Source organism: Mauremys reevesii, linkage group 3 (assembly GCF_016161935.1).
Source record: "Mauremys reevesii isolate NIE-2019 linkage group 3, ASM1616193v1, whole genome shotgun sequence".
NCBI lineage: Eukaryota > Metazoa > Chordata > Testudines > Geoemydidae > Mauremys > Mauremys reevesii.
Window position 1 is genome coordinate 206,731,138 of NC_052625.1, and position 24,014 is coordinate 206,755,151.

Below are 24,014 nucleotides of genomic sequence, written 5' to 3' on the forward strand. Positions count from 1 at the left end.
TCTTCACGCAGCGCACAGTCAACTTGTGGAACTCCTTACCTGAGGAGGTTGTGAAGGCTAGGACTATAACAATGTTTAAAAGGGGACTGGATAAATTCATGGTGGCTAAGTTCATAAATGGCTATTAGCCAGGATGGGTAAGAATGGTGTCCCTAGCCTCTGTTCGTCAGAGGATGGAGATGGACGGCAGGAGAGAGATCACTTGATCATTGCCTGTTAGGTTCACTCCCTCAGGGGCACCTGGCATTGGCCACTGTCGGTAGACAGATACTGGGCTAGATGGACCTTTGGTCTGACCCGGTACAGCCTTTCTTATGTTCTTATGTTCTTATGTGTCTCTAGCCTCTGTTTGTCAGAGGGTGGAGATGGATGGCAGGAGAGAGATCACTGATCATTGCCTGTTAGGTTCACTCCCTCTGGGGCACCTGGCATTGGCCACTGTCGGTAGATATGTTGCCAGCACAGAGTGCCCGAGGCAGCAACAGCGGTTCGTTGCCCGGTGTGCTTCGCTCCAATAAACACACCAAGGTGGAGAAGCAGACAAAGTTTATTTGAGATCTCAAAGCGGTGCCAGGAGACAGACACGTCTCAAATCAAGCACCCAGCTACAAGCAGCTTTTCTCTTTTTTATACATCACTTTAACTAAGCCTCTTCTATCCCCCCCTGTGACGGAGCGGTTCTGGCGGGACCCAACTGAGAGTGCCAAATCAGGACCAATTGCTCAAACAGGGCAGTCACAGCCCTAGGCTGGGGTTTTTCCACCTCTAAGGCAAACCAAACCAGCCAGACAAAAGGACTTTGGTCTCACCCCACTGGCTAACCACAAGTCACACAAGCAATTTCCTTAGACACTCCAGTCTCCCAGTATCACCACCAGTGCACTCGTCCTGGGGATAAATGGTTATGAAAACCAACACCCCAATAAAAGAAAAAGGTTCTCTCAATCCCAAAGGACCAAGCCCCAGACCCAGGTCAATATACACATCAGATCTTACCCACAAATCACGCTGTTGCCAATCCTTTAGAATCTAAAATCTAAAGGTTTATTTACAAAGGGAAAAAGGTAGAGAAGAGAGGTAGAATTGGTTAAATGGAATCCATTACATACAGTAATGGCAAAGTTCTTAGTTCAGGCTTGCAGCAGTGCTGGAGTAAACTGCAGGTTCAGATTAAGTCTCTGGAACATCCCCCGCTGGGATGGGTCCTCAGTCCCTGGTGTAGAGCTTCAGTTTGTGGCAAAGTCCCTCCAGAGGTCAGAAGCAGGATTGAAGACAAGATGGAGATGAGGCATTAGGCTTATATAGACTTTTCCAGGTGTAAGAATCCCTTTGTCTTCACTGTGGAATTTTCCAGCAAAATGGAGCCTTGAGTCACATGAGCCAGTCCCTGCATACTTTGCTGAGTCACAAGGCGTGTCTGCCTTCTCTCCATGGGTCCATTGTGTCCTTAATGGTCCTTAATGGGCCATCAAACAGGCTAGGCAGAGCTAACACCAGCTTGTCTGGGAGGCTTCCCCCAGAAGCACAGCACAAACTTGAAATATTGACAGCATAGAGCCAACATTCATAACTTCAACTAAAAATGATACAGACATACAGACAGCATAATTATAACCAGCAACCCGGAACCTGGTCTTAGACACCTTATATGACCCCCTTTACTTAGGATTTGGTGCCACTACAGGACCTTGGTTGCAACCCATGTTCTATATGGTCCCCATTTATATCAATAACGTCACACCCCCCCACTTCCCCTATCTCCCCACCTTTCATTCCCATGCAGCAAATACACTTTGCAGTAGCAATTACATTAAGCAGTTAAGTCATACTTGGCAAAAACCAATCTAGCTCGTTAGTAACTCTTCTGTGAACTGTTATCTTGTCTTACTTTCTTTGAGCTGTTATTTTGCCCCTTAGCCAGGAGCAAGCAGGCCTCATTATTGCAGGCCTCATTATTACCTTCTGGTACAGGTGTTGCAACTGATAACCATTCTCTGTTGCTGGCCTGTTAGGTCGATTAAAGTTCAAACATGGAAGCGCTTTGGTCAGACATGGAGTGACTTTAGTTCATTCAGGCCTACTACAGAAAGGCTTCACTGACACTGTGGTTTTCCACCCTCCTGAGTTACCTAGAGTCATGGCTAATGACACCAACAGCCCTGCCCCCACATAACCCCTTATCTCTCAGGCCCTAACCCCTCCCCTTCTCCCCAATCTGCTGCCCCCAGCCCGCCCCTACTCCCTGAGCCCCTGCCCTCACCTCATCCCTTCTCCCCAAGGCTGTGCCTCCATCCTGCCCCTTCTCCCTAAGGTTCTGCCCGCCCCCCCCCCCCGGGGGCCTGAATGTACATTAAAAAGAGCCTCGGTTAAATGATGCCCCCACATGCAGGTCTAGTACCCAGAAAAAGTGGATGATTGTGACCTAAACTTGTTGTAAGCGGGGGATGGTCCCGCTATTGTGGGGAACTTTCCTGGCTTCTGCACGACCCTGGTGAAATGGGCTAGCGAAAGGATCGGAGTCCTCGCTCCCACTCCCTGTACCCAGAGGCCTCCCTGCCCTCGAGGACTCCCCTGCCACTCTGCTGTCTGGCAGAGTCCTCGTGACCTCCACAAGGCTGGGCCCAGGATTCCTGGGGGGCTCGACCCCCAACCCTGCTGTGGTCACCGGGGACAGGGGCGAGGTGTCCCCACCCGGGTGCCCTCTCTGCACTGGGCACCTCCCTGACCCACTGATCACATCATACAATTTAAAGCAAATACACGTTATTTAATTAACAATTAACTTAAAAAAAGAAGGAAAAATGGGAAAGGTTAAAGGAAAACACGTCCCGCTGCTCTGTGGCAGGGACCATCACCACCAGTGTCTCTGGGATGTCAGGGCACTTCCCAGCCTGCTCCGTGTAGGTCCCAGGCCCCTGCCCAGGCCCTGGCCGTGCTGCAGGGACGCTGCGGGTTGGACACTTGCTCTGGGGGTGGCCACACGCTCTCAGGCTCTGGGTGGCAGGACCCTTCCCCAGGGTCCCCCCGCCCTGTCAGGGTGACGATCCCCCCCAGTCTGGCCTGCAGGGCCCATTGGCTGGGGCGTCTCCCTGTGCTGGGCCCACAGCCCCCCTCGCTCTCCCCAGCTGCTCACCGCACCCAGCTCCGGACGGCTCCAGCTCCAGCCCTGGCTCCAGCTCTGGCCCGGCCCAGCTCTGGCTCCAGCTCGGCCCGCCCCAGCCCTGGCCCTGGCTCCAGCCCCGGCTCCAGCTCCAGCACCAGCCCCAGCCCTGGCCCTAGCTCCAGCCCCGGCTCCGGCTCCGGCCCCAGCCCTGGCCCTGGCTCCAGCCCTGGGTCCAGCTCCGGCTCCGTCCCCAGCCCTGGCCCTGGCTCCAGCCCCGGCTCCAGCTCCGGCTCTGGCCCCAGCCCTGGCCCTGGCTCCAGCCCCGGCTCCAGCTCCAGCTCCGTCCCCAGCCCTGGCCCTGGCTCCAGCCCAGGCTCCAGCCCCGGCTCCGGCTCCGGCTCTGGCCCCAGCTCCACTCTGCCTCAGCACGGCTGCTGCTGCTGCTCCCTGGGCTGCTTCCCTGGCCCCCCTGGCTCTGGGGCTGCAGCTCTGCTCCCAGCGGCTCAGCCTGGGCCCCTGCTCTCTCCTTAGCTCGCCCCACTCCTCTGACCCAGGCAATTCCAGCTCACACGGACCTCCCTGCCCTCCCACTCCTGATTAGCTGCCCGCCTGTCAATCAGGCTGACCTGGAGCATTGGCCTCTCCCCATTGCCCCTGGGGACTGTCAGTCTCAGGCTCCTGATTTCCCATCGACCCCTCCCCTTTTAGTGCTGGGCGCCAGCAACCAGCCCCCCCACTGACGGTCCGGAAGGGGGCACAGTCCCTGCCACTGACGAGAAATGCTGTGCTGAGCTTTCCATTGCCGGCTGTGCCCAGAGTACAGCGTCCTGCCAGCGCCTGGCGGGTGTGTCAGGCAGACTTGTGGGGTCCCCAGGAAGGGGGACCTGCAGGCCCTGGCTGCCTGTCTCTCTCTCACAGACACACACACACACACACACACGCTACACAAGGCAGGCTGGGCAGCCGCAGACATGTGCCCTCAAGCGACCTGGGTCTAGGCTCTGCTACTGACGTGCTGTGTTGTCTTGGCCCAGTCACCTAAACTCCCAGGGGAACATTTTCAAAAGCACCTGTAGGAGGCTAGGGAACCACGGAAGATTCTGTTACGGCTTAGCTTAGGCAGTTCCGCTTTCTTAGCCTCCGGTTATTGTAGGACACAGCATGCTAGCTTTAACCTGCCGCAACCGGCTGGGACTGCTGCGTGGCAAGCCCCTGGCTGTTGGCCAGGGGGGCAGCCCCGGAGGGTGGAGAGTTTCTATTGCATTATGTATGAGCTGATATGCTGCTGTTTTGTATAAAATGAGCATGCTTTGAGTTTGTTTTCGGACTTCACCCCAGGCCGAGCTACAGGGCGCTGGGTCCCCGTCTCAGTGACAGCAACGCTTGGGGTCCCCGTTGCAGATGTGTCACTTTACCTTCATTAAAGCCAATTACTCTCAGTGTGGAGTCGGTCTCGTTCTTGCAGAGTACCTCGGACCCTTTGGGGCAATAACAGCACATAACTGATTTAGGTGTCCAAGCTCTGTGCCAATGGGATTTAGGCCCCCTCCGGGGGGGGGCACTTATTCCTGACATTTTTACCCCTTGCCTCTTAGTCTCTCTGTTGTTAAAAGGGGGCGGATGGCCCTGGTCCCCCTTTGTAAAGCACTTGGAGACCTGGGGATGAAAAGTGCTATCCATAGACCATGGTTAGGTTTTGAAAGTATTTAGGTCCCTAACTCCCATTGAAATCAGCGTTAGCACCTAAATACCTTAAAAAACCTGGCCCTGGGTGTTCAGAACTAGTACACTACAAAGTAAACCAAATTCCACACCCGGTGCGGACGCTGGGATTGGCCTCTTCCAGACGGAGATTCTATCTATGCAGGGGCTGGCTCTGGTCAGACCAGCAGTACCTGGCCAATGGCTGTTCAATACAGCTCCATTTCTGATGCGGACAAACCCACAGACATGCTGGCCGGACAATGCTCCTCAGCTCATTCCTTCACCACGGCTTCTGATCTTTTTGGATCATTAACTCCAGAATTTTTTCTCTCCATTATCCACCAGCTTACGGAGCTCGCTGAATAATTTGCAAATGTGGTCGTTAAATAACTTATCCGCTATTGTTTTCCAACAACATATTTGGCTAACAATTATCCACCACTCCCCCAGCTCTGCCAGGAAGGAAAGGCGATGGAAGTGACACATTAGCAGGAAAAATATTCCACACCCCAGGGCGATGGGGATTTTCTCTGTGTGCCCAAGAAATCCCACTCTACATCAGATCTTCTCCGGCTGGATCAGCACTCATTCAAACACCCACACAACTGCTGCACACAACTGCTTCTGCTCATACTTTTCAGCAAAAGACCCTGATTTTTTCCCCAGAAAGCAGGAGAGAATTCGATTTTTTTATATAATTTTGATGAATAATATTGATGTTTATTTTAGAGCATTTCCCCCCATTTTTATCTATTTAAATGTTCACACTTGCAGGGAATTATAGGGGTGGGGGTCAGACAATGGGGGGTTCAGACAATTATTGAATGGCAGACATTGAGCTTCTAAACACAAAAGCTTTATAGCTGTTAAAAATCAAAATGTCACCATCACAGGTCAAAATAGACCAAGTCAATATCTTTCACTGAAACTCTCCGATATTCTCCAGCAGCATTTTTCTTGCTTTGAGTCATAGAATCATAGAAACATAGAATCTCAGGGTTGGAAGGGACCTCAGGAGGTATCTAGTCCAACCCCCTGCTCAAAGCAGGACCAAACCCAACTAAATCATCCCAGCCAGGGCTTTGTCAAGCCTGACCTTAAAAACCTCTAAGGAAGGAGATTCCACCACCTCCCTAGGGAACCCATTCCAGTTCTTCACCACCCTACTAGTGAAAAAGTTTTTCCTAATGTCCAACCTAGACCTCCCCCTCTGCAACTTGAGACCATTACTCCTTGCTCTGTCATCTTCTACCACTGAGAACAGTCTAGATCCATCCTCTTTGGAACCCCCTTTCAGGTAGTTGAAAGCAGCTATCAAATCCCCCCTCATTCTTCTCTTCTGCAGACTAAACAATCCCAGGTCCCTCAGCCTCTCCTCATAAGTCATGTGCTCCAGCCCCCTAATCATTTTTGTTGCCCTCCGCTGGACTCTCTCCAATTTATCCACATCCTTCTTGTAGTGTGGGGCCCAAAACTGGACACAGTACTCCAGATGAGGCCTCACCAGTGCTGAGTAGAGGGGAACGATCACATCCCTCGATCTGCTGGAAATGCCCCTACTTATACAACCCAAAATGCCATTAGCCTTCTTAGCAACAAGGGCACACTGTTGACTCATATTCAGCTTTTCGTCCGCTGTAACCCCTAGGTCCTTTTCTGCAGAACTGCTGCCTAGCCATTCGGTCCCTAGTCTGTAGCAGTGCATGGGATTCTTCCGTCCTAAGTGCAGGACTCTGCACTTGTCCTTGTTGAACCTCATCATATTTCTTTTGGCCCAATCCTCTAATTTGTCTATGTCCCTCTGTATCCTATCCCTACCCTCCAGCGTATCAACTACTCCTCCCAGTTTAGTGTCATCTGCAAACTTGCTAAGGGTGCAGTCCACACCATCCTCCAGATCGTTAAAGAAGATATTGAATAAAACTGGCCCCAGCACCGACCCTTGGGGCACTCCACTTGATACCGGCTGCCAACTAGACATGGAGCCATTGATCACTACCGTTGAGCCCGACCATCTAGCCAGTTTCTATCCACCTTACCGTCCATTCATCCAGCCCAGACTTCTTTAACTTGCTGGCAAGAATACTGTGGGAGATGTTCGCAGGCCAGCTTTGGCTACCTGCAGCAAGCAGATAACTGCCAGGAGAAGGATCCCAGCCGATTCAAAGAACAGGGTGCTTGCTGCTTGGTCAGCTCAGGAGGGTGTGAGGACATAAATGCCAAATAAGCAGGGCATGCTTTCAATGCATAGGATTAGCGGCCCGTGTACCCTCCGATATTCTCCAGCGAGCATTTTCTTGGCACGAGTCATAGAATCTTGAGAACATAGGATCTCAGGGTTGGAGGCCTGAAGGACTCAGAGGTATCTAATCAACCCAACATGGGGACCAAACCAACTACTCTGCTCAAAGCAGGACCAAACCCAACTAAATCATCCCAGCCAGGGCTTTGTCAAGCCTGACCAAAACCTCTAAGGAAGGAGATTCCACCACCTCCTAGGAACCCATTCCAGTTCTTCACCACCCTACTAGTGAAAAAGTTTTCCTAATGTCCAACCTAGACCTCCCCTCTGCAACTTGAGACCCTTACTCCTTGATCTGTCATCTTCTACCACTGAGAACAGTCTAGATCCATCCTCTTTGGAACCCCCTTTCAGGTAGTTGAAAGCAGCTATCAAATCCCCCCTCATTCTTCTCTTCTGCAGACTAAACAATCCCAGGTCCCTCAGCCTCTCCTCATAAGTCATGTGCTCCAGCCCCCTAATCATTTTTGTTGCCCTCCGCTGGACTCTCTCCAATTTATCCACATCCTTCTTGTAGTGTGGGGCCCAAAACTGGACACAGTACTCCAGATGAGGCCTCACCAGTGCTGAGTAGAGGGGAACGATCACATCCCTCGATCTGCTGGAAATGCCCCTACTTATACAACCCAAAATGCCATTAGCCTTCTTAGCAACAAGGGCACACTGTTGACTCATATTCAGCTTTTCGTCCGCTGTAACCCCTAGGTCCTTTTCTGCAGAACTGCTGCCTAGCCATTCGGTCCCTAGTCTGTAGCAGTGCATGGGATTCTTCCGTCCTAAGTGCAGGACTCTGCACTTGTCCTTGTTGAACCTCATCATATTTCTTTTGGCCCAATCCTCTAATTTGTCTATGTCCCTCTGTATCCTATCCCTACCCTCCAGCGTATCAACTACTCCTCCCAGTTTAGTGTCATCTGCAAACTTGCTAAGGGTGCAGTCCACACCATCCTCCAGATCGTTAAAGAAGATATTGAATAAAACTGGCCCCAGCACCGACCCTTGGGGCACTCCACTTGATACCGGCTGCCAACTAGACATGGAGCCATTGATCACTACCCGTTGAGCCCGACCATCTAGCCAGTTTTCTATCCACCTTACCGTCCATTCATCCAGCCCAGACTTCTTTAACTTGCTGGCAAGAATACTGTGGGAGATGTTCGCAGGCCAGCTTTGGCTACCTGCAGCAAGCAGATAACTGCCAGGAGAAGGATCCCAGCCGATTCAAAGAACAGGGTGCTTGCTGCTTGGTCAGCTCAGGAGGGTGTGAGGACATAAATGCCAAATAAGCAGGGCATGCTTTCAATGCATAGGATTAGCGGCCCGTGTACCTTTCAGTACTGAAGAAATCTGTATGTTAGATACTGTTATTTTTCTTTGACTGGTATGTGCTGTATTGCTGTAATGATAAGAGCATGTTTCGATTTATGAGGCGTCTTAGTTAACCCACAGATTGTCGTCTTATCAACAGAAGGATTTTTTTTTGTTTAGTCTCAGCAGCTTTACTACACTGTGGTGTCTTTCCTCCACATCGGAGCAACCCGGGCTACTGGCATCCCCAACTGTCCCAATTTGCATGTTTGTGGTGGTCTCCACAGGTGGGAGTTCTGCTGTCAGAACAGACTGAACCTGCTCACTGTCCCTGCAATACAATGGAATTATTTCGGGTGCGGGTGGAATCAGAGTTTGGTGGGTTACACTCAGGACAGGCCCTTGTCTCCGTCTCTTTAACGGAGCCCTGACTCTGCTCTCCCAGGAGCCCCTCTCTGCCTGAACACCGGTTGCTCTCACAGGCCCAGCTCACTAGGTGACATCTACCCTGTCTTTCCATCCAGACTCCGTGGAAGACTGGAGAACTGAGCAGGATTATGACATCACAGGTATCAAGGAAGCTGAACAGCTGAAACATAAGAATGGCCACACTGGGTCAGACCAAAGGTCCATCTAGCCCAGTATCCGGTCTTCCGACAGTGGCCAATGCCAGGTGTTTCAGAGGGAATGACCAGAACAGGGAATCATCAAGTGATCCATCCCCTGTCATCCATTTCCAATTTCTGGTAAACAGAACCTAGAGACCCTCAGAGCATGGTGGGGCAACCCTGCCCATCTTGGCTAATAGCCATTGATGGACCTATCTTTCATGAAATTATCTAGTTCTTTTTTGAATCCTCTTATAGTCTAGGCCTTCCCAACGTTCTTTGGCAAGGAGTTGACTGTGCATTGTGTGAAGAAATACTTCCTTTTGTTTCTTTTCGACCTGCTGCCTATTCATTTCATGTGGTGACCCCTAGTTCTTCTGTTCTGAGAAGGAGTAAATAACACTTCCTTATTTACTTTTTCCACACCAATCATGATTTTGTAGACCTCTATCATATCCCCTGTAGTTGTCTTTTCTAAGATGAAAAGTCCCAGTCTTATTAATCTCTCCTCCTATGCAAGCTGTTCCACATCCCTAATCATTTTTGTTGCCCTTTTCTGAACCTTTTCTAATTCCAAGATATCGTTTTTGAGATGGGGAGACCACATCTGCATGCAGTATTCCTACGCTTTGTTTCCTATGGTTCAGCCAGTTACTGATCCATGAGAGGACCCTTCCTGTGATCCCAGTACAGCTTCCTTTGCTTAAGAGCCTTTGCTGAGGGACCTTGTCAAAGGCTTTCTGAAAATCCCAGTATGTCAGTGAACTGCAAGACCTTCAGTGGCTTTTAAACTTTCCCATGGGGACATCGGAGACATGGTCCAGTTAACTTGTGTTCAGGCCTAACAAGAACTCAGATGCAACCTGCTGTGAGAAACTCATTTTAACAAGGATGCCCCTGTACCAGCACAGACCACAGGACAAAATGTGTAACTTCAATAACAATGGTATTGGAAGAGCCCAAAATCACCACCACAGGAATGTATTGACTATGACCCCTTACTTCAGATGCACTGTGGCCTAGTGGATAGAGCACTAGATGGAACTCAGGAGACTTAAGTGCTAGTCCTGGCTCTGCTATTGTCTTCCTGGGTGACCTTAGGCAAGTCACTGCTCTTCTCTGTGCCTCAATTTCCCATCTCGAAAAGGGGGCTAATGCTACAGACCTCCTTTGTAACGTGCTTTGAGATCTACTGATTGAACATGTTAGATAAGAGGTAGGGCTCTTTATTATCTTATGATATAGGGTGCTTTTCTTAAAGTGCCCACTGCTGGAGTCAAGTGATTTATCTGAGAATCTCTGCTCTTTATTTTATTTTATTTTATTTGTTAGCCAATTTTAAGCCCTCGTGGTTGCAAAGAGAAGCTGGAGAACATGAATTGAATGCTCCCTAGTGGCTCAGACACCAGAATGCAAATGAAGAGTTCCCCAGATGCATTTTTTTGAAGATCTCATTATTTTGAAGCCAATCTCATGATTTTGGTGGGGCCCAGCTCATGGTGTTGGAATGCTTGGGCTGGCGATACCATGAATGTTTTTCTGCACTGGTAGCACTAGAGACTCACTTCAGGGCTGCTTCTCACTTCAGGCTGGGAGATTCTGCCTCAGTCACAAGGGTTTTAGGAGTTCCTACAAGTAGGGAAAAAATGTCCCTTGCCTAAGGGCTGGAGAGTCCTAGAGCTCGGAAAAGACCCAGGGTTTTCCTGGGAAACCTGATGCCCTCTCTCCTGCCTTATTCTGAGCTCAGCCCACTTGGGCGGCTGCCCCAGCCCATCTCCTGATCTCAGTACAGCATTGACACCTCACAGACTAGAGGGAGATTGCAGGAGGGCAGCCCCATTGTGACCTAGAGATGACATCAGCGCCTGCCTGATGCCAGAGCAGCAACCTGCCCTCAGGTGTAGCCTGGGTACTTGGTGCTGTTTTGAGAGTGCCTGTGTTGAGAGTGTCTTAGTGCCTGAGCCCGGGGAAATGAGTTCACTCCTCCTCTGTCTGCTCTTTGTAGTCTTTTATGCTGTGCTGAGGCTCGCCAGATCTGAGGTAAGTGAGACTCCTAGAGAGATGGAAAGGCTGGATTGATGCCAGCTGAATGCAGGAACCAAACATAAGTATTTTTCAATCAGCAGGCTCGGATCAAACTGATATGGGAATCAATCAATAAAGAATTAAAGGACGGGAATATATTTAAAGCAGGTTAACAATGTTTTATGGAAAATGGGCCATGTCAAACATAGATGTGACAAACTTAGACTTGTGTAAGGTGTTTTTCATAGATTCCAAGGCAAGATGGGCCCATTGGATCTTCTAGTCTGACCCTCCTGTCTAACGCAGGCCAAAGAACTTCCCCACAATCATGCCTAGTGCATACCTTTTATTAAAATGTCCAATCTTGATTTTAAAAGTTGCCAGTGATGGAGAATCAATCCACCATGACTTTGGTCAATTGTTCCAATGGTTAATTCCTCCCCCTGTTAAAAATGGACGCCTTCTTTCCAGTCTGAATTTGTCTAGTTTCAACTTCCAGCCATTGGACCATGTTAGACCTTTCTCTGGTAGATTGAAGAGCCCAATTGTAATTGTTTCTTCCCCGGGTAGATATTTATAGACTTTTCCTCAAACCACCCTTAACCTCTTTAAGCGACATTGACTGAGCTCCTAAAGTCTATCACTACAAGGCAGGTTTTCTAATCCTTTAATCATGCTTATGGCTCTTCTCTGAACCCTCTGCAATTTATCAACATCCTTCCTGAATGTTAGACACCAGAACTGGACACAGGATTCCAGCACTGGTTGCACCAGTGCCAAAGACAGAGGTAAAATAACCTCTTTCCTCCAACTTGAGATTCCCCTGTTTATGCACACAAGTACCGCAGGACATTTGGATTAAAAATCAGCACTCTACAATATCAATGGAGCACAGGTTAAAGGGATTGAGAACAGGCTAATGGCTAACTGACAGATCTTAAAAAGTAATTGTCAAAGGGCTCCTTGAATGTGGGTTTTTCTAATGGGGCTCTGCAGGGATCAGTACTAGGTCTGAGGCTATTCAACATTTTTTCAATGACTTGGAAGTAAATACAAAATTGCTGCTGATAAAAAATGTGCTGATGACACAAAGATTGGCAGAATGGTAAACAACGATGAGGACAGGGCAGTCATACAGAGAGTTCCGGAGAGTTGGTTTGGCAAATGGGGCCCATTCAAACAAAATGCGTTTCACACAGTCCAACACAGAGTTATACATCTGGGAACAAGGAGGGCCTATTCAGCTTTGGATTTCACGATCTTTAGTTTTGTATCATCTGCAAATCTGGCCACTTCACTGTTTCCCCCCTTTTCTAGATCATTTATGCATACGTTGAACAACTCTGGTCCCAGTACAGATCCTTGGGGGACCTTGCTATTTATCTCTCTTCATAAACTCAGCATTTATTCCTACCTTTGGTTTCCTATCTTTAAACCAGTTACTGGTCCATGTGAAGACCTTCCCTCTTATCCCACGACAACTTATTTTGCTTAAGAACCTTTGGGGAAGGATCTTGTTAAAGGCTTTCTGAAAGTTCAGGTACACGATCTCCACTGGATCGCCCTTGTCAAACAGAGCTGATTGCAGACTCGGTGTGATTCTACAGCTGGGTGTGTCCCTGCCAGTGTGTGTGTGCAGCAGGACAGGGTGAGGGAGCCCAGGCTGGTGGACCAGATGGGCTCAGTGGGACCCCAGTACATCAGGTGGCACCCCGGAATGGGGGTCCAACCCGTCACAACCCCCTCCAAGAATTCTAGTAGATTGGTGAGGCACGATTTCCCTTTTCAAAAGCCATGTTGACTCTTCCCCAACAAATCGTGTTCATCGATGTATCTGATCCTTCTGTTCTTTACTATAGTTTCAACCAATTTGCCTGGTATTGAAATTAGGCTCACTGGCCTGTAATTGCCAGGATTGCCTCTGGAACCTTTTTGAAAAATCAGCATTACATTAGCTACCCTTCAGACATCTGATACAGAGGCTGATTTAAGCAATAGGTTAAATACCACAGTTAGTAGTTCTGCAATTTCATATCCGAGTTCCTGCAACACTCTAGGGTGAATAGGGACTGCCTTCTCTAAAGCATTCATTTAGTCAAACACAAGTTATTGGACTCAATACAGGATGACATTTTCTGGCCTGTGTTATACAGGAGGTCAGACTAGATGATGTGATGATTGCGTCTAGCCTTAAATGCTATGAATCTATGACTGATTTTACACCTCTAGCATGTTCCTCTTGAAATAGTCCCAGTCTTTTCAATCTCTCTCTGGATACAGGAGCCTTCCCAGGCCTTTCATCATTTTGGACCCTCCTATTTCAACTCATGGCAGGGTGCCCCACCCTTCCCCACTGCCCCCGTAAGGGGAGGTGAAAGTGCTTTGGAATGCAGGAAAAGTAGCTTCCACACCCCAAAGGGATGGGCCCTGATGACAGCTGGGTCTGGGTAAGAAGCTCTTCAAAGGAAGATTTTGAGCCACGGGAGAAGTCCTTGCTCACCGAAAGAAGCACACTCAGTCTGGGCCTGGGTTGAGAAAACTTGTCCTACAGAAAGGACCCAGAGCTGAGCAGAGTGATGCGCTCTGAACTCAGGGTGCTCGGTACTCTTAGGACTTAGAGTACTTCCATTCCTTTGACAAATGGCATCTCGGCACCGATACGTAGATAGGGGTGAGGCGATGGATAGACAGGAACAGCTAGATGGGTGTATCGCCTGCCTAATGGTGATTTGTTTCACCTTTTATAGAGCATTATTCGGAAATCCTTCCTCCTATGCCCAAATTTCGTCTTTCCCCCACGGAAATGTTAGGGTACACCTGCCTCATAGGCTAATATATGTGTGCGTATGAGTGACAGAGATGTATGCATTTGTGGTGTACTTGTTAGATTTGTGGGCAAAAATCCCCATTTTCCACCCTTTACTGCTATTGGCTCAGCTAAAGGTCTCCAGACATTTACGTAGGTATTTGTCTTATTATTACTTTTCTGAGTAAGGGTCCCCAAAGGTTGCCTTCAGCATCACACAGGATGTCTGACCTGGATGTCTGACCTGCAATTCAGCTAGTGGAAATCTATAAATCTATAAATCTATAAACCCCGGTGTCTGGGGTTAGTTGCAGATCCTGCAATCCTAAAACCTGCGGAGTTTTATAAGCTCTGCAGGAGAGAGAACTTTGCAGGCTCTCTCCTTCAATGCTTATAAACTCTGCAGGCTCCGGGTACCAGCAATCGCTGTTTCTCCAAGCCCTGGATTATTCCAGTGAGCCCTGTTATGGGTTGTGCTGTGTGCCCTATATTGGCTGCATCACAGGAAAGCACAATGCCGACCCATGAGGCCTCATAGTGCAACACTCTCCCACAAGGAAACACTTCCCCCTGGCCCCACATGGCAATCCCCTCTGGCTCAGTGTCCTCCCAGGTTTATTGAGGAGTTCTCTTCTAACCCTGCTGCTTTCTCTGTGTGTGGCAGGCTTCTCCGAGGAAGAGGAGACACAGAGCCAAAAAGCAGAAACCGAAAGGTAAGCAGCCCCTGACCCCACAGCTGCGGAGGCAGACTCAGGCCCCATGCAAAGCAGAGAAATAGGGTCTGTTCCCCCACCTGCCTCCCCTCTTCCTGCGAAGGCTCAGTCGTGCCCAGAGCCGTGCAGAGGCACTGGCTGGGGCTCCGTTCACAGGCTGCCCCTGAACTCTGGGCAATAGGCTGCTAGGAAGCAGAGGGGGCCCAAGCAGCTCAATGTCGCCTTTATGTCTCACTTCTGGCAGCTTTTGGACGCTGTGAGGAAGAGCTGGAGGCTGGTGCATCCCCAGAGACATGGTAAGCAGTGCCCCCCTCCATGAACCTGCAGCGGGTCAGTCCCCTCCTCTCGCGTCACGCAATTCAGCCCCACCCAGGGGCAGCAACCCAAATAATCCCTCCCCTGCCCCGACCTAGGTACCAGGCAAGCAACTCTTCTCCTGAGACTCCTGCAATTCATTCCCACCCTGCAGAAGTTGCCATCTCTAATCCACCCCCCACGCCTCGTACAGGGGTCATTCCCTTCCTCGAGCATCATGCGGCTCATTTAACCTGGGGGGGGAAGGGTGGTAGATTGTGTCGACTGGACCGGACCGGACCATCCTCCCCTCCCAAGAGGGGGAGAAAATGTTTTCTGGGAGCAGCCCCGTGCACCCCAGGGAGGTGAGGTGGAGAAGTCAGGAGGAAGGCTGGGCTTTCTGGTACGGTGAGTAGGGTGAAAGGGATCCAGCAGCACTTGTGTAATGGCCCCTCCTCCATCACGGGTTCCCAGCAGGATTTGAACCCTGGACCTTCAGCTCTGCAGCATAAAGCACCCCTTAGAGCTGAAGAAGCAGCTGCATTAGTTGGCAGCTATAGTATGCTGTTATCCTATATGTGGCTTGGCTTCTGTGGAAGGCACATGACACACGCTGCCAGCAGGATACACGCTCACCTCCTCAGCACTAGACAGGGCTCACCTCACAATCCAGCTAACCCCAAACCAGAACATCCAAGGCCCGGGTATTGCAGGGGAGGAGGCTGCCTCAGTGGAGAAGGGGACAGGGAGCCTTTCGGTGCCGCCCCTCTGGGTAAAAGAGGGCCTGAGGGCAGGGCCTGCACTCAGCTATCTGCTCTCTCTGTTCCACAGCTGCCCTGTGCCCCCGGAGAAGCTCCGCTTGGCTCAGCGCCTCAGGCTGGTTGAGAGGAGGGTACAGTGCATGGCCAGACACCTGGAGGAAGTTCTGATACCGTAAGGGAACTGAGCGGGGGGCACCAGACTGGGGGTGGGGGAGGGGAGAGGGAATGTAGAGAGGAGGGAGCAGGGACAACCAGACACTCCAGGATCCTAAAGTAACAGGGAAAAAGCCACTACGAGGCTTTAGCTTCCAAGGTGAGAGACCAGTGAAAGTGAGGTGGGGGATGATCAGAAATGAAATGCAGAGACTGCACGGTGGGGTTGTGAGTAGGATCAAATCCTTCTGTACGGCAATAGCTGCCAGCAGGCGACTGTCTAGACCCTGCCCCTGCCCCTGCCCCGTTTGAAAGAAACAGCAATGCAATGACACCCTGGGGGGGTGTCCACCCCACACAGCACTGGAAGGGGCTCAGGTGGCCAGGCAGGCCCATGAACTCCCCAGGGTGCAGCTGCAGGAAGAGCCGGGGAGCAGGGAACTGATTCCAAGCAGGCTCAGCTGGGCAGGACTAGGCAGGGCCTATCAAGCCAGGAAGCTGGCACCAGACAGGGGCTGCGGCAGGGGAAGGGCAGCCCCTCCTAGCTAATAGCCATTGATGAATTTATCTAGTTCCTTTTAGAGTTTATAGGCTTGGCCTTCACAACACCCTCTGGCGAGGGTTACACCCACATGCTCCCATCTTCCTCCCCCAAACCAGTTGTTGTTAGCTAATCTTTCTATTAAAATAGCAGTAGGTCCCCGATCATGCTCAAGGCCCCGTTGTGCTAGGTGCTGCACATGTGCGTGTGACGAAGGGGTTAGCGTTCTAGATATAATGAGTGCCGGCTCCCCCTCTCGGTCCTTCGTTACCCAGCTGATGTCCTTGTGTCGGGGTGTGGTGTGCAATGCATGCCTAGGCACTGCCCCACTGCACTACTGCTGGAAGGCTGTGCCCAAACCCTGCCTTGGCTCAGCAGAGCCATGTCCCATCTGTCCCTGTCTGCTCTCTCCCACAGGCCGAGTGTGTCGACATCTGCCACGAGCCAGTTCTCCTACTCCTCTAGGGAATCCACCACCTCTGCCCTCCGGAGTCCCAGCTCCTTTTCCCTGAGAGAAGCCGCCATGATTCAGTCAGAGCCCCTCCGCCACACGGGGGAGATCATGCCTGTCGGGGTCTGGGAAGGATCCGCTCATCCCATCCAAGCCCAGCCTCTCCCCAGGCCTCCTGCCCACAGCAGACGAGATCGCGGAGAGCAGACCATGGGTCTGGACCAGACGTCAGTCCGTGGCTTAGACTTCAACATCCGCCAGAAACATCTGCAGAGTCAACTGGGGGCTCCTACCCCATACACAGAGTCGCTGGCCAAGATGATCCCTAACGTCCCTGCTCTGCGCCCACCGGACAGAGACCCCAGGGTGAAGTTCAACATGAGCAGGGTCCCTTTCCTAAGCCGTGAAGTCCTGGAGGAACTGGACTGTCACGTGCAGACAAAGAGACTCCAGCATGAGCAGGGCTTACCCCTCACCCCCCAGAAACCCCACACAGCTCTTCTGCCTCCAGCTCCACAAACCCCCATCCTGGGGGAGCCATTGCTGGGTGAGCGGGACACCAAGCAGCAATTGATATTAGACACAGATCGGCCCAAATGTGGATTTCCAGCAAAGGTCCCGGAGCCCCTCAGATCCAACACCAGCCCTCAGCGTGCACAGGCGATCCGGGAGCCATGTGTCTGCCCCTCTGGACCCCTGCCTCAAAAGGCCCACAGGATCATGGCATCCCCTGATGCCATCCTGGCCAGGCCTGTGCCCACGGTGGTGGTCAAGCGGCAGGATCACATTGCTCAGAAATGCTCAGAGATCCAAATGGAGGCGTTCCCAAAGATGGTGAGAGAGTCGCACAGAGATGCTCCCCTCGTGAGAGAGACGGCAATAGCAGAGAAGACGCTCACAGCCACACTCCACCTCTATAGGAGCGAGTTGAGAAAGCCCCTTACCAGTGTGAGCGGCACCAAAGGGACTGAAGAGAAGCTGGAGCTGCACATGCAGAGGAAGGTTCTCTTGAGAGAAGGCTCCTGCCTGGGGCCAGGGGCACAGGCAGGTGAGGGCAGGGCAGATCATCCCAGGACCCAAAGCCACCAGGTTGCCCCAGAGGCCCCAGGCTCTGAGCAGCTAACAAGATCCACCCTTGACTCTCTCATTGCTGGGCAGGCTGCACACGACCTGCAGCTGAAGCACCTGATGGAAATGTTGAGCAGCTCCCGCCCCTTGGCGGGCCAGGTCTCAGTCTGCCAGCAGTGCCGTAAGACATATCCAGGAAAGATGAACGGTAAGAAAACTCAGGAGGAGACCTCTGCTGAGCTGCATGGTCTTCGAGACACCATGGATCCACATGGGCTCGATGGAACTGTGAATTCAAAGCTCTTCAGGGATCAGCTGCCAATTAGAGTCTGCAAGAAGTGCAGTGAGCTTCGACGGAAGAGACCAGCTGGCTCTGCAGGTGCTGACTTGCCCCGAAGATCCCATGGAATCCCACAGCGATGGACTCCAGGAGACTCCTCAGCATCATCCAACCACAAAAAGATGCCAGTGGTGTGGCTCCTTCCAGCAGACAGGAGAAAGACGCAGGATGGAATGGGGAAAACGGCTCCCAGTAAGCAACCAAAGATGGTGTCCATTGCTACAAGTACAACAGGGCTTTCGCAAGCTGGGGAGAAAACAATTGGGAGTCCTGACGGTTCTCCCCCAAAGTCACCAAAGGCCTCTAGAGCTAGGACACCATCCCCTTCAAGGAGCAAAGTTCCAATTATCAAACGGATGCTAATGTGCCTCAAGAAAACCTGCACTAAGCTTCAAAACCAAGTCAAGTCCCAAATGTCCAAGGACTCTCATTCAAGAACACCTGATGCTAAATTTACAAAGCCACCCCTTGGGAAGGCAAGGGCCTCCAAGGGTGTCTGGTAGTAGTATAAGGGCCAGACCATCAATAAAACACTAACCCCTCCCCTTAACCCCTCAAACCCTGCTCCTTGACGCCTTAAGCCCCAACCACCTGTCACTGGAAGTCCCACCCATGGCGGACACATGACCGGAAGCAAAGTGTGTCATATGACCCCTCTAAGAACTCCTCCCACTGCCCTCTACCAATCAGGATGGGTTTCGCCCCCGTAGGCCCGCCCCGAGAGGAGATTTGACCAATCAGGGGGTGTTCCGGGCCGGGGTGACCCATCCAGAAGTGGTTCGTGTGACCCCTCTGAGAACTCCTCCCACTGCCCTCTACCAATCGTGATGGGTTTTGGCTGCACAGGACAGCCCTGAGAGCAGGTTTGACCAATCGGGGGTGTTCCAGGGCGGGGTGACCCCCCAGGAGCGGGTCCTATGACCCCTCTAAGAACTCCTCCCAGTGCCCTCTGCAATCAGAGTGCAGCACCATCACCCCATAAGTCCCAGCGCCGGGGCAGAAGAGGCCCTCTTTTACCCAGAACGCGTGCTCTGGAGATCACGGAGACATGGACTCCTTCACCACCCCCGTGAGAACTCCAGACTTTGTTTTAGCCCCGAGAGCCTTTGGACTTGTGTGGGAAAAGCGCTACATCAGCGACAGTTGCGACGAGGGCCCTTTGACTCAGCCGTTGATGGATACGCTGGAACCCGAAACCCAAACCCTCGTGAGGCACCCCAATGAGCGTGACCGCTTCTCATTGTCCGCTCCCCTAGAGGAGGAAGGCGAACGCAGCTCGGGGGAGTCACCGGAGGACAAGGTGAATGGAAAAGACATCACTCAGGTAAATGAATGATTAAGAAGTGACGGTTGATGATGGGGTGTAATGGGTTAGGAACCGCGGGGTTGTGTAAATCTAAAAACAAGCAGTGGGGGGCTTACACTGCTTCTTTTCTGAAAATCTCTCAACAGCTCGATGATGCCTTTATCAAGGCCTTTGAGAACCAACCACACAAACACAACTCCAGTTCCTCAGCGGCCACCACCACACCAAGCCCTGAGAAAACTGTGTGCGCGAAAATGCCCATATTCACAAACCCGGAGCACGCGCTCTAGGGGTTGTGAATAAACAACCAAGGACTGACAAACCATTCTCCCAACACCATAAGCTCGTCACAACTTCCCCATAGTCTAGTGTTTGGGAAGAGTATGATGCTTCATTCAGAAAACTGATGAAGATTTGGGGAAAATATGATGCTTTGTTCAGAATACTGGTGGCTGCTATATCCTCAGGGGGTCTAAAAGAAAGGAGGGCTGGAAAGACCCTACTTATAAAGGCCAAAATGCCGTTAGCCTTCTTGGCAACAAGGGCAAACTGCTGACTCATATCCAGCTTCTCGTCCACCGTAATCCCTAGGTCCTTTTCTGCAGAACTGCTGCTTAGCCACTCAGTCCCTCGTCTGTAACAGTGCATGGGATTCTTCCATCCTAAGTACAGGACTCTGCACTTGTCCTTGTTGAACCTCGTCAGGTTTCTTTTGGCCCAGTCCTCTAAGATCCTCCAGTGTATCTACCACTCCTAGTTTAGTGTCCTCTGCAAACTTGCTGAGGGTGCAGCCCACGCCATCCTCCAGATCATTAATGAAGGTATTGAACAAAACCGGCTCCAGGACCGACCCTTGGGGCACTCCGCTTGAAACCGGCTGCCAACTAGACATGGAGCACAGGGAGGATGGACGAGAACACCACTTGCGCCTCGAACTCCTTTATCCGTCTTCCCAGAGCCACGTAGTCTGCAGTGATCTGCTCAAGGTCATTCTTGGCAGTATCATTGGTGCCCAAGTGGAGAAGCAGGAAGGGGTAGCGTCTGAGGGCTTGATGAGTCTCGGCAGTCTCTCCGTCACATCGTGAATCCTAGCCCCTGGCAAGCAGCAGACCTCTCGGTTTTCTCGGTCGGGGCGGCAGATAGATGACTCAGTCCCCCTGAGGAGGTTGTCCCCAACCACCACCACCACCCTTCTCCTTCTCTTGGGAGCGGTGGTTGTGGAACCCCCATCCCTAGGACGGTGCATCTCGTGCCTTCCAATTGGTGGAGTCTCCTTCTGCTCCCTTCTCTCAGATGTATCATTGTGACGGTGCTGCCCGTGGGAGCCAGCTGAGGTCACTCAATCAGGGTGAACTGGAAGCCAAACCGGGCAGACAAACCCCAAATGCTGGTGGTTATTCCAATACTTAGATTTACCAACCAGCACAAAACAGCTTCTGTAGTACCTCACTGGTTACTCAGAAGTCCAAACCACGCAGTTCCCTTAAAGTGCCCAGCCTTAGGCCTCCATCCAGACACACCTGTCAGATATGCTGATGATTCCTGAAAAACTTATCTCATCATATAAAAGAAAAGGTTCTTCCAATCCCAAAGGATCAGCCACACACCCAGGTCCAATTATAACTTAGATCTTACCCAAAATACACGCTACAGGCAATTCTTATTAACTAAGCTAAAATTTATTTAAAAAGAAAAAAGAGAAAGAGTGTTGGTTAAAAGATCAAGACACATACAGACTTGAATTCAACTCTTGAGGTTCAGATACACAGCAGAGATGAGCTTGTAGTTGACAAAAGTCCTTTTAGAAATAGTCCATAGGTTATAGTCCAATTTCCATATTCAGGGTGACTCCAGTCAGTGACTGGGGATCTCAATCCTTGTGCCTTAAGGTTTCCCCCTCTTGAAACCCAAAGCAGATCTGAGATGAAGCAGGATTGTGTCCCAGGGTTTTATACATTTCCAGCAGCCTTTCAGCCTGAGAAAACAATAGGCTTAACTCCTTCTCCCAAACATCCTGGCAATTAGCACAGAGTAATTTATCCATTAAACAGTTCAGATACAGGTGACCACAACCTTCAAAGAGACACATAGACTGCCTTTTTATAGCAGTCGGGCCCACTCAAGTCCCACCTGGAACAAAGCCCTCTCAATTCACACTGTTCAAACAAACAATCAAGCACACGGTCCAACTGACAAACCCTAAACGCCAAATGGCTAAACTGGTTTTAAATTCTCTGTGGGGTAAATTTGGCCAAAGAACAAACCTACCCAACAGCTGCATGGTGAGAGACCCTGAGGAACGCTTTCAGTACCTGAAAATGGGTACGAAGTGGGTATTCACCCACGAAAGCTCATGCTCCAATACGTCTGTTAGTCTATCAGGTGCCACAGGACTCTTTGCTGCTTTTCCAGATCCAGACTAACACGGCTGCCCCTCTGATACTCTTTCAGTACCTGTTTTCCCCCAGTTACGAGGTTTCATCCTGCGAGTTTATCGACGATGAAACCGCTGCGGTGTGTCTTGGAAGCTCGCGAAAGACCAGTGCTCTGTCTCTGGCAATACCAACGTCTTCATAGCCTGTTTCACCACCGCTTATGCCCGCTTAGAACTATACAACCTCCTAGACAGGTTGCAAGAGCGGTGCCTGTACCACGACACTGACTCGTGATATTTGTGAAAAGGGAGGGTGACTGGAATCCCCTGGGGATTATTTAGGGACCTCACAAGCGATTATTTTTATTAAAAAAATAATAATCTGTGTCCTTTTTTCTGAATTGGTCATTTTTATTTTTTAAAAACCAACCCCAAACATCAATTGTCTTTAATCCCCTCACCTGGGGGGCTTTATTGGGTAATAGGGCTATGAAAATCATTGCAAAATACACATCTGGGCTTGTTAAAGCACGTGTTGAGCAAGGCTAGGCATGCCCAAGGAATAGCTCATCGGTAAACGTCTGTTCATAACCTTTTGAAAAGCTCCTTTGGTTTTAAATAGTCTCACATGGTCGCCTTTTCTAAAAGAGGCAACAACCGGTTTTATTTTAAAACCATCTCTGTAAACCGTTTTCCATACCTTCAGAGAATTTGAAGGGCTAACATCAGCGGGTCTGGTACGTAGAGTTCTGTGAAAACTCTGGTTGTAACTCTTTAGAAACTCAGGTAACACGTCAATGTAGCAAAAGGTGATATGGGCTGTAAAATATCTCCACATCCTCCTACAACCCCTGCTTTGACTTCCTTATTAGTAACACACTGGTGAACTCCATGCCGCTTTAACAATCTGCTTAAAGGTTTGTTTAAAAAGTCTTTCCCCCGATCGGTTTGTAATTTTTGAGGCATGCGACCTTTGCTGAAAATACCTTTAAAGGCCTTGGATACCTCACCACGCGTCTGGTCTTTTAGGCCTGAGGCCCAGGCAGGTTTGGATAGAATGTCTATCACTGTTAAGATGGACTTAAAACCGATGTTGCATTTGGAGAACCGATGCATCTTCACCAAATCTGCCTGCCATTGCGCTTCCACATCTGACCCAATGGTCTTGTTTCTTTTAAAACGTATTCGAGCCGGTTTGTGTAAAGTGTAAGCGTTTTACAAGGCTTTTTGGCCACTTGAAAAAGAAGGGTCACCCGCCGAAGCTCCCAACTTCCCCGGGGGTGTAATATATTTTCTTTAACAGAGCTGCTGGTGTAGACATGACTGTTACTGGGACCGTCTTTTACTAACACAAATCTGTAAGTTCTCAAAGGCCTCTAGAGAGACATCGAGCTGTTGAGAGATTTTCAGAAAAAGAAACAGTGTAAGCCCCCCACTGCTTGTTTTTAGATTTACACAACCCCACGGTTCCTAACCCATTATACCCCATCATCAGCCATCACTTCTTATTCATTCATTTACCTGAGCGACATCTTTTCCGTTCACCTTGTCCTCCAGTGACTCCCCCGAGCTGCGTTTGCCTTCCCCCTCTAGGGGAGCGGACAATGAGAGGCGGTCACGCTCATTGGGGTGCCTCACGAGGGTTTGGGTTTCGGGTTCCGGCGTATCCATCAATGGCTGAGTCAAAGGGCCCTCGTCACAACTCTCGCTGATGTAGCGCTTTCCCCACACAAGTCCAAAGGCCTTGGGGCTAAAACAAAGTCTGGAGTTCTCACGGGGGTGGTGAAGGAGTCCATGTCTCCATGATCTCCAGAGCACGCGGTCTGGGTAAAAGAGGGCCTCTTCTGCCCCGGCGCTGGGACTTATGGGGTGATGGTGCTGCACTCTGACTGGCAGAGGGCGCTGGGAGGAGTTCTTAGAGGTGTCACACGACCCTCTTCTGGGCGGGTCACCCCAACCCAGAACACCCCCGATTGGTCAAACCTGCTCTCGGGGTGCTCCTATGTGGCTGAAACCCATTGCGATTGGTAGAGGGCAGTGGGAGGAGTTCTTAGAGAGGTCACACGAACCACTTCCGGACAGGTCACCCCGCCCCAGAACACCCCTGATTGGTCAAATCTCCTCTCAGGGCGAGCCTACAGGGGCAGAGCCCATCCT

General features: G+C 50.7%; 1 protein-coding gene across 1 annotated transcript; it reads left to right on the forward strand.

Annotated features, from left to right (window-relative positions):
• Window positions 1-10,876: 10,876 nt before the first annotated feature.
• Window positions 10,877-18,725, forward strand: LOC120400136. The gene is made up of 5 exons (XM_039528534.1): window positions 10,877-11,065; window positions 14,521-14,569; window positions 14,814-14,865; window positions 15,695-15,796; window positions 16,736-18,725. The coding sequence occupies exons 1-5, from the start codon at window positions 10,898-10,900 to the stop codon at window positions 18,678-18,680; spliced, it is 2,316 nt and encodes a 771-aa protein (XP_039384468.1). The 5' UTR covers window positions 10,877-10,897; the 3' UTR covers window positions 18,681-18,725.
• Window positions 18,726-24,014: the final 5,289 nt, after the last annotated feature.

Coding starts and splice junctions, on each gene's coding strand:
- LOC120400136 (XM_039528534.1), top strand. CDS start 10,898: ATGCCAGAGCAGCAACCTGCCCTCAGGTGTAGCCTGGGTACTTGGTGC. Junction 14,570..14,813: donor CAAAAAGCAGAAACCGAAAG/GTAAGCAGCCCC, acceptor CACTTCTGGCAG/CTTTTGGACGCTGTGAGGAA. Junction 14,866..15,694: donor GGTGCATCCCCAGAGACATG/GTAAGCAGTGCC, acceptor TCTGTTCCACAG/CTGCCCTGTGCCCCCGGAGA.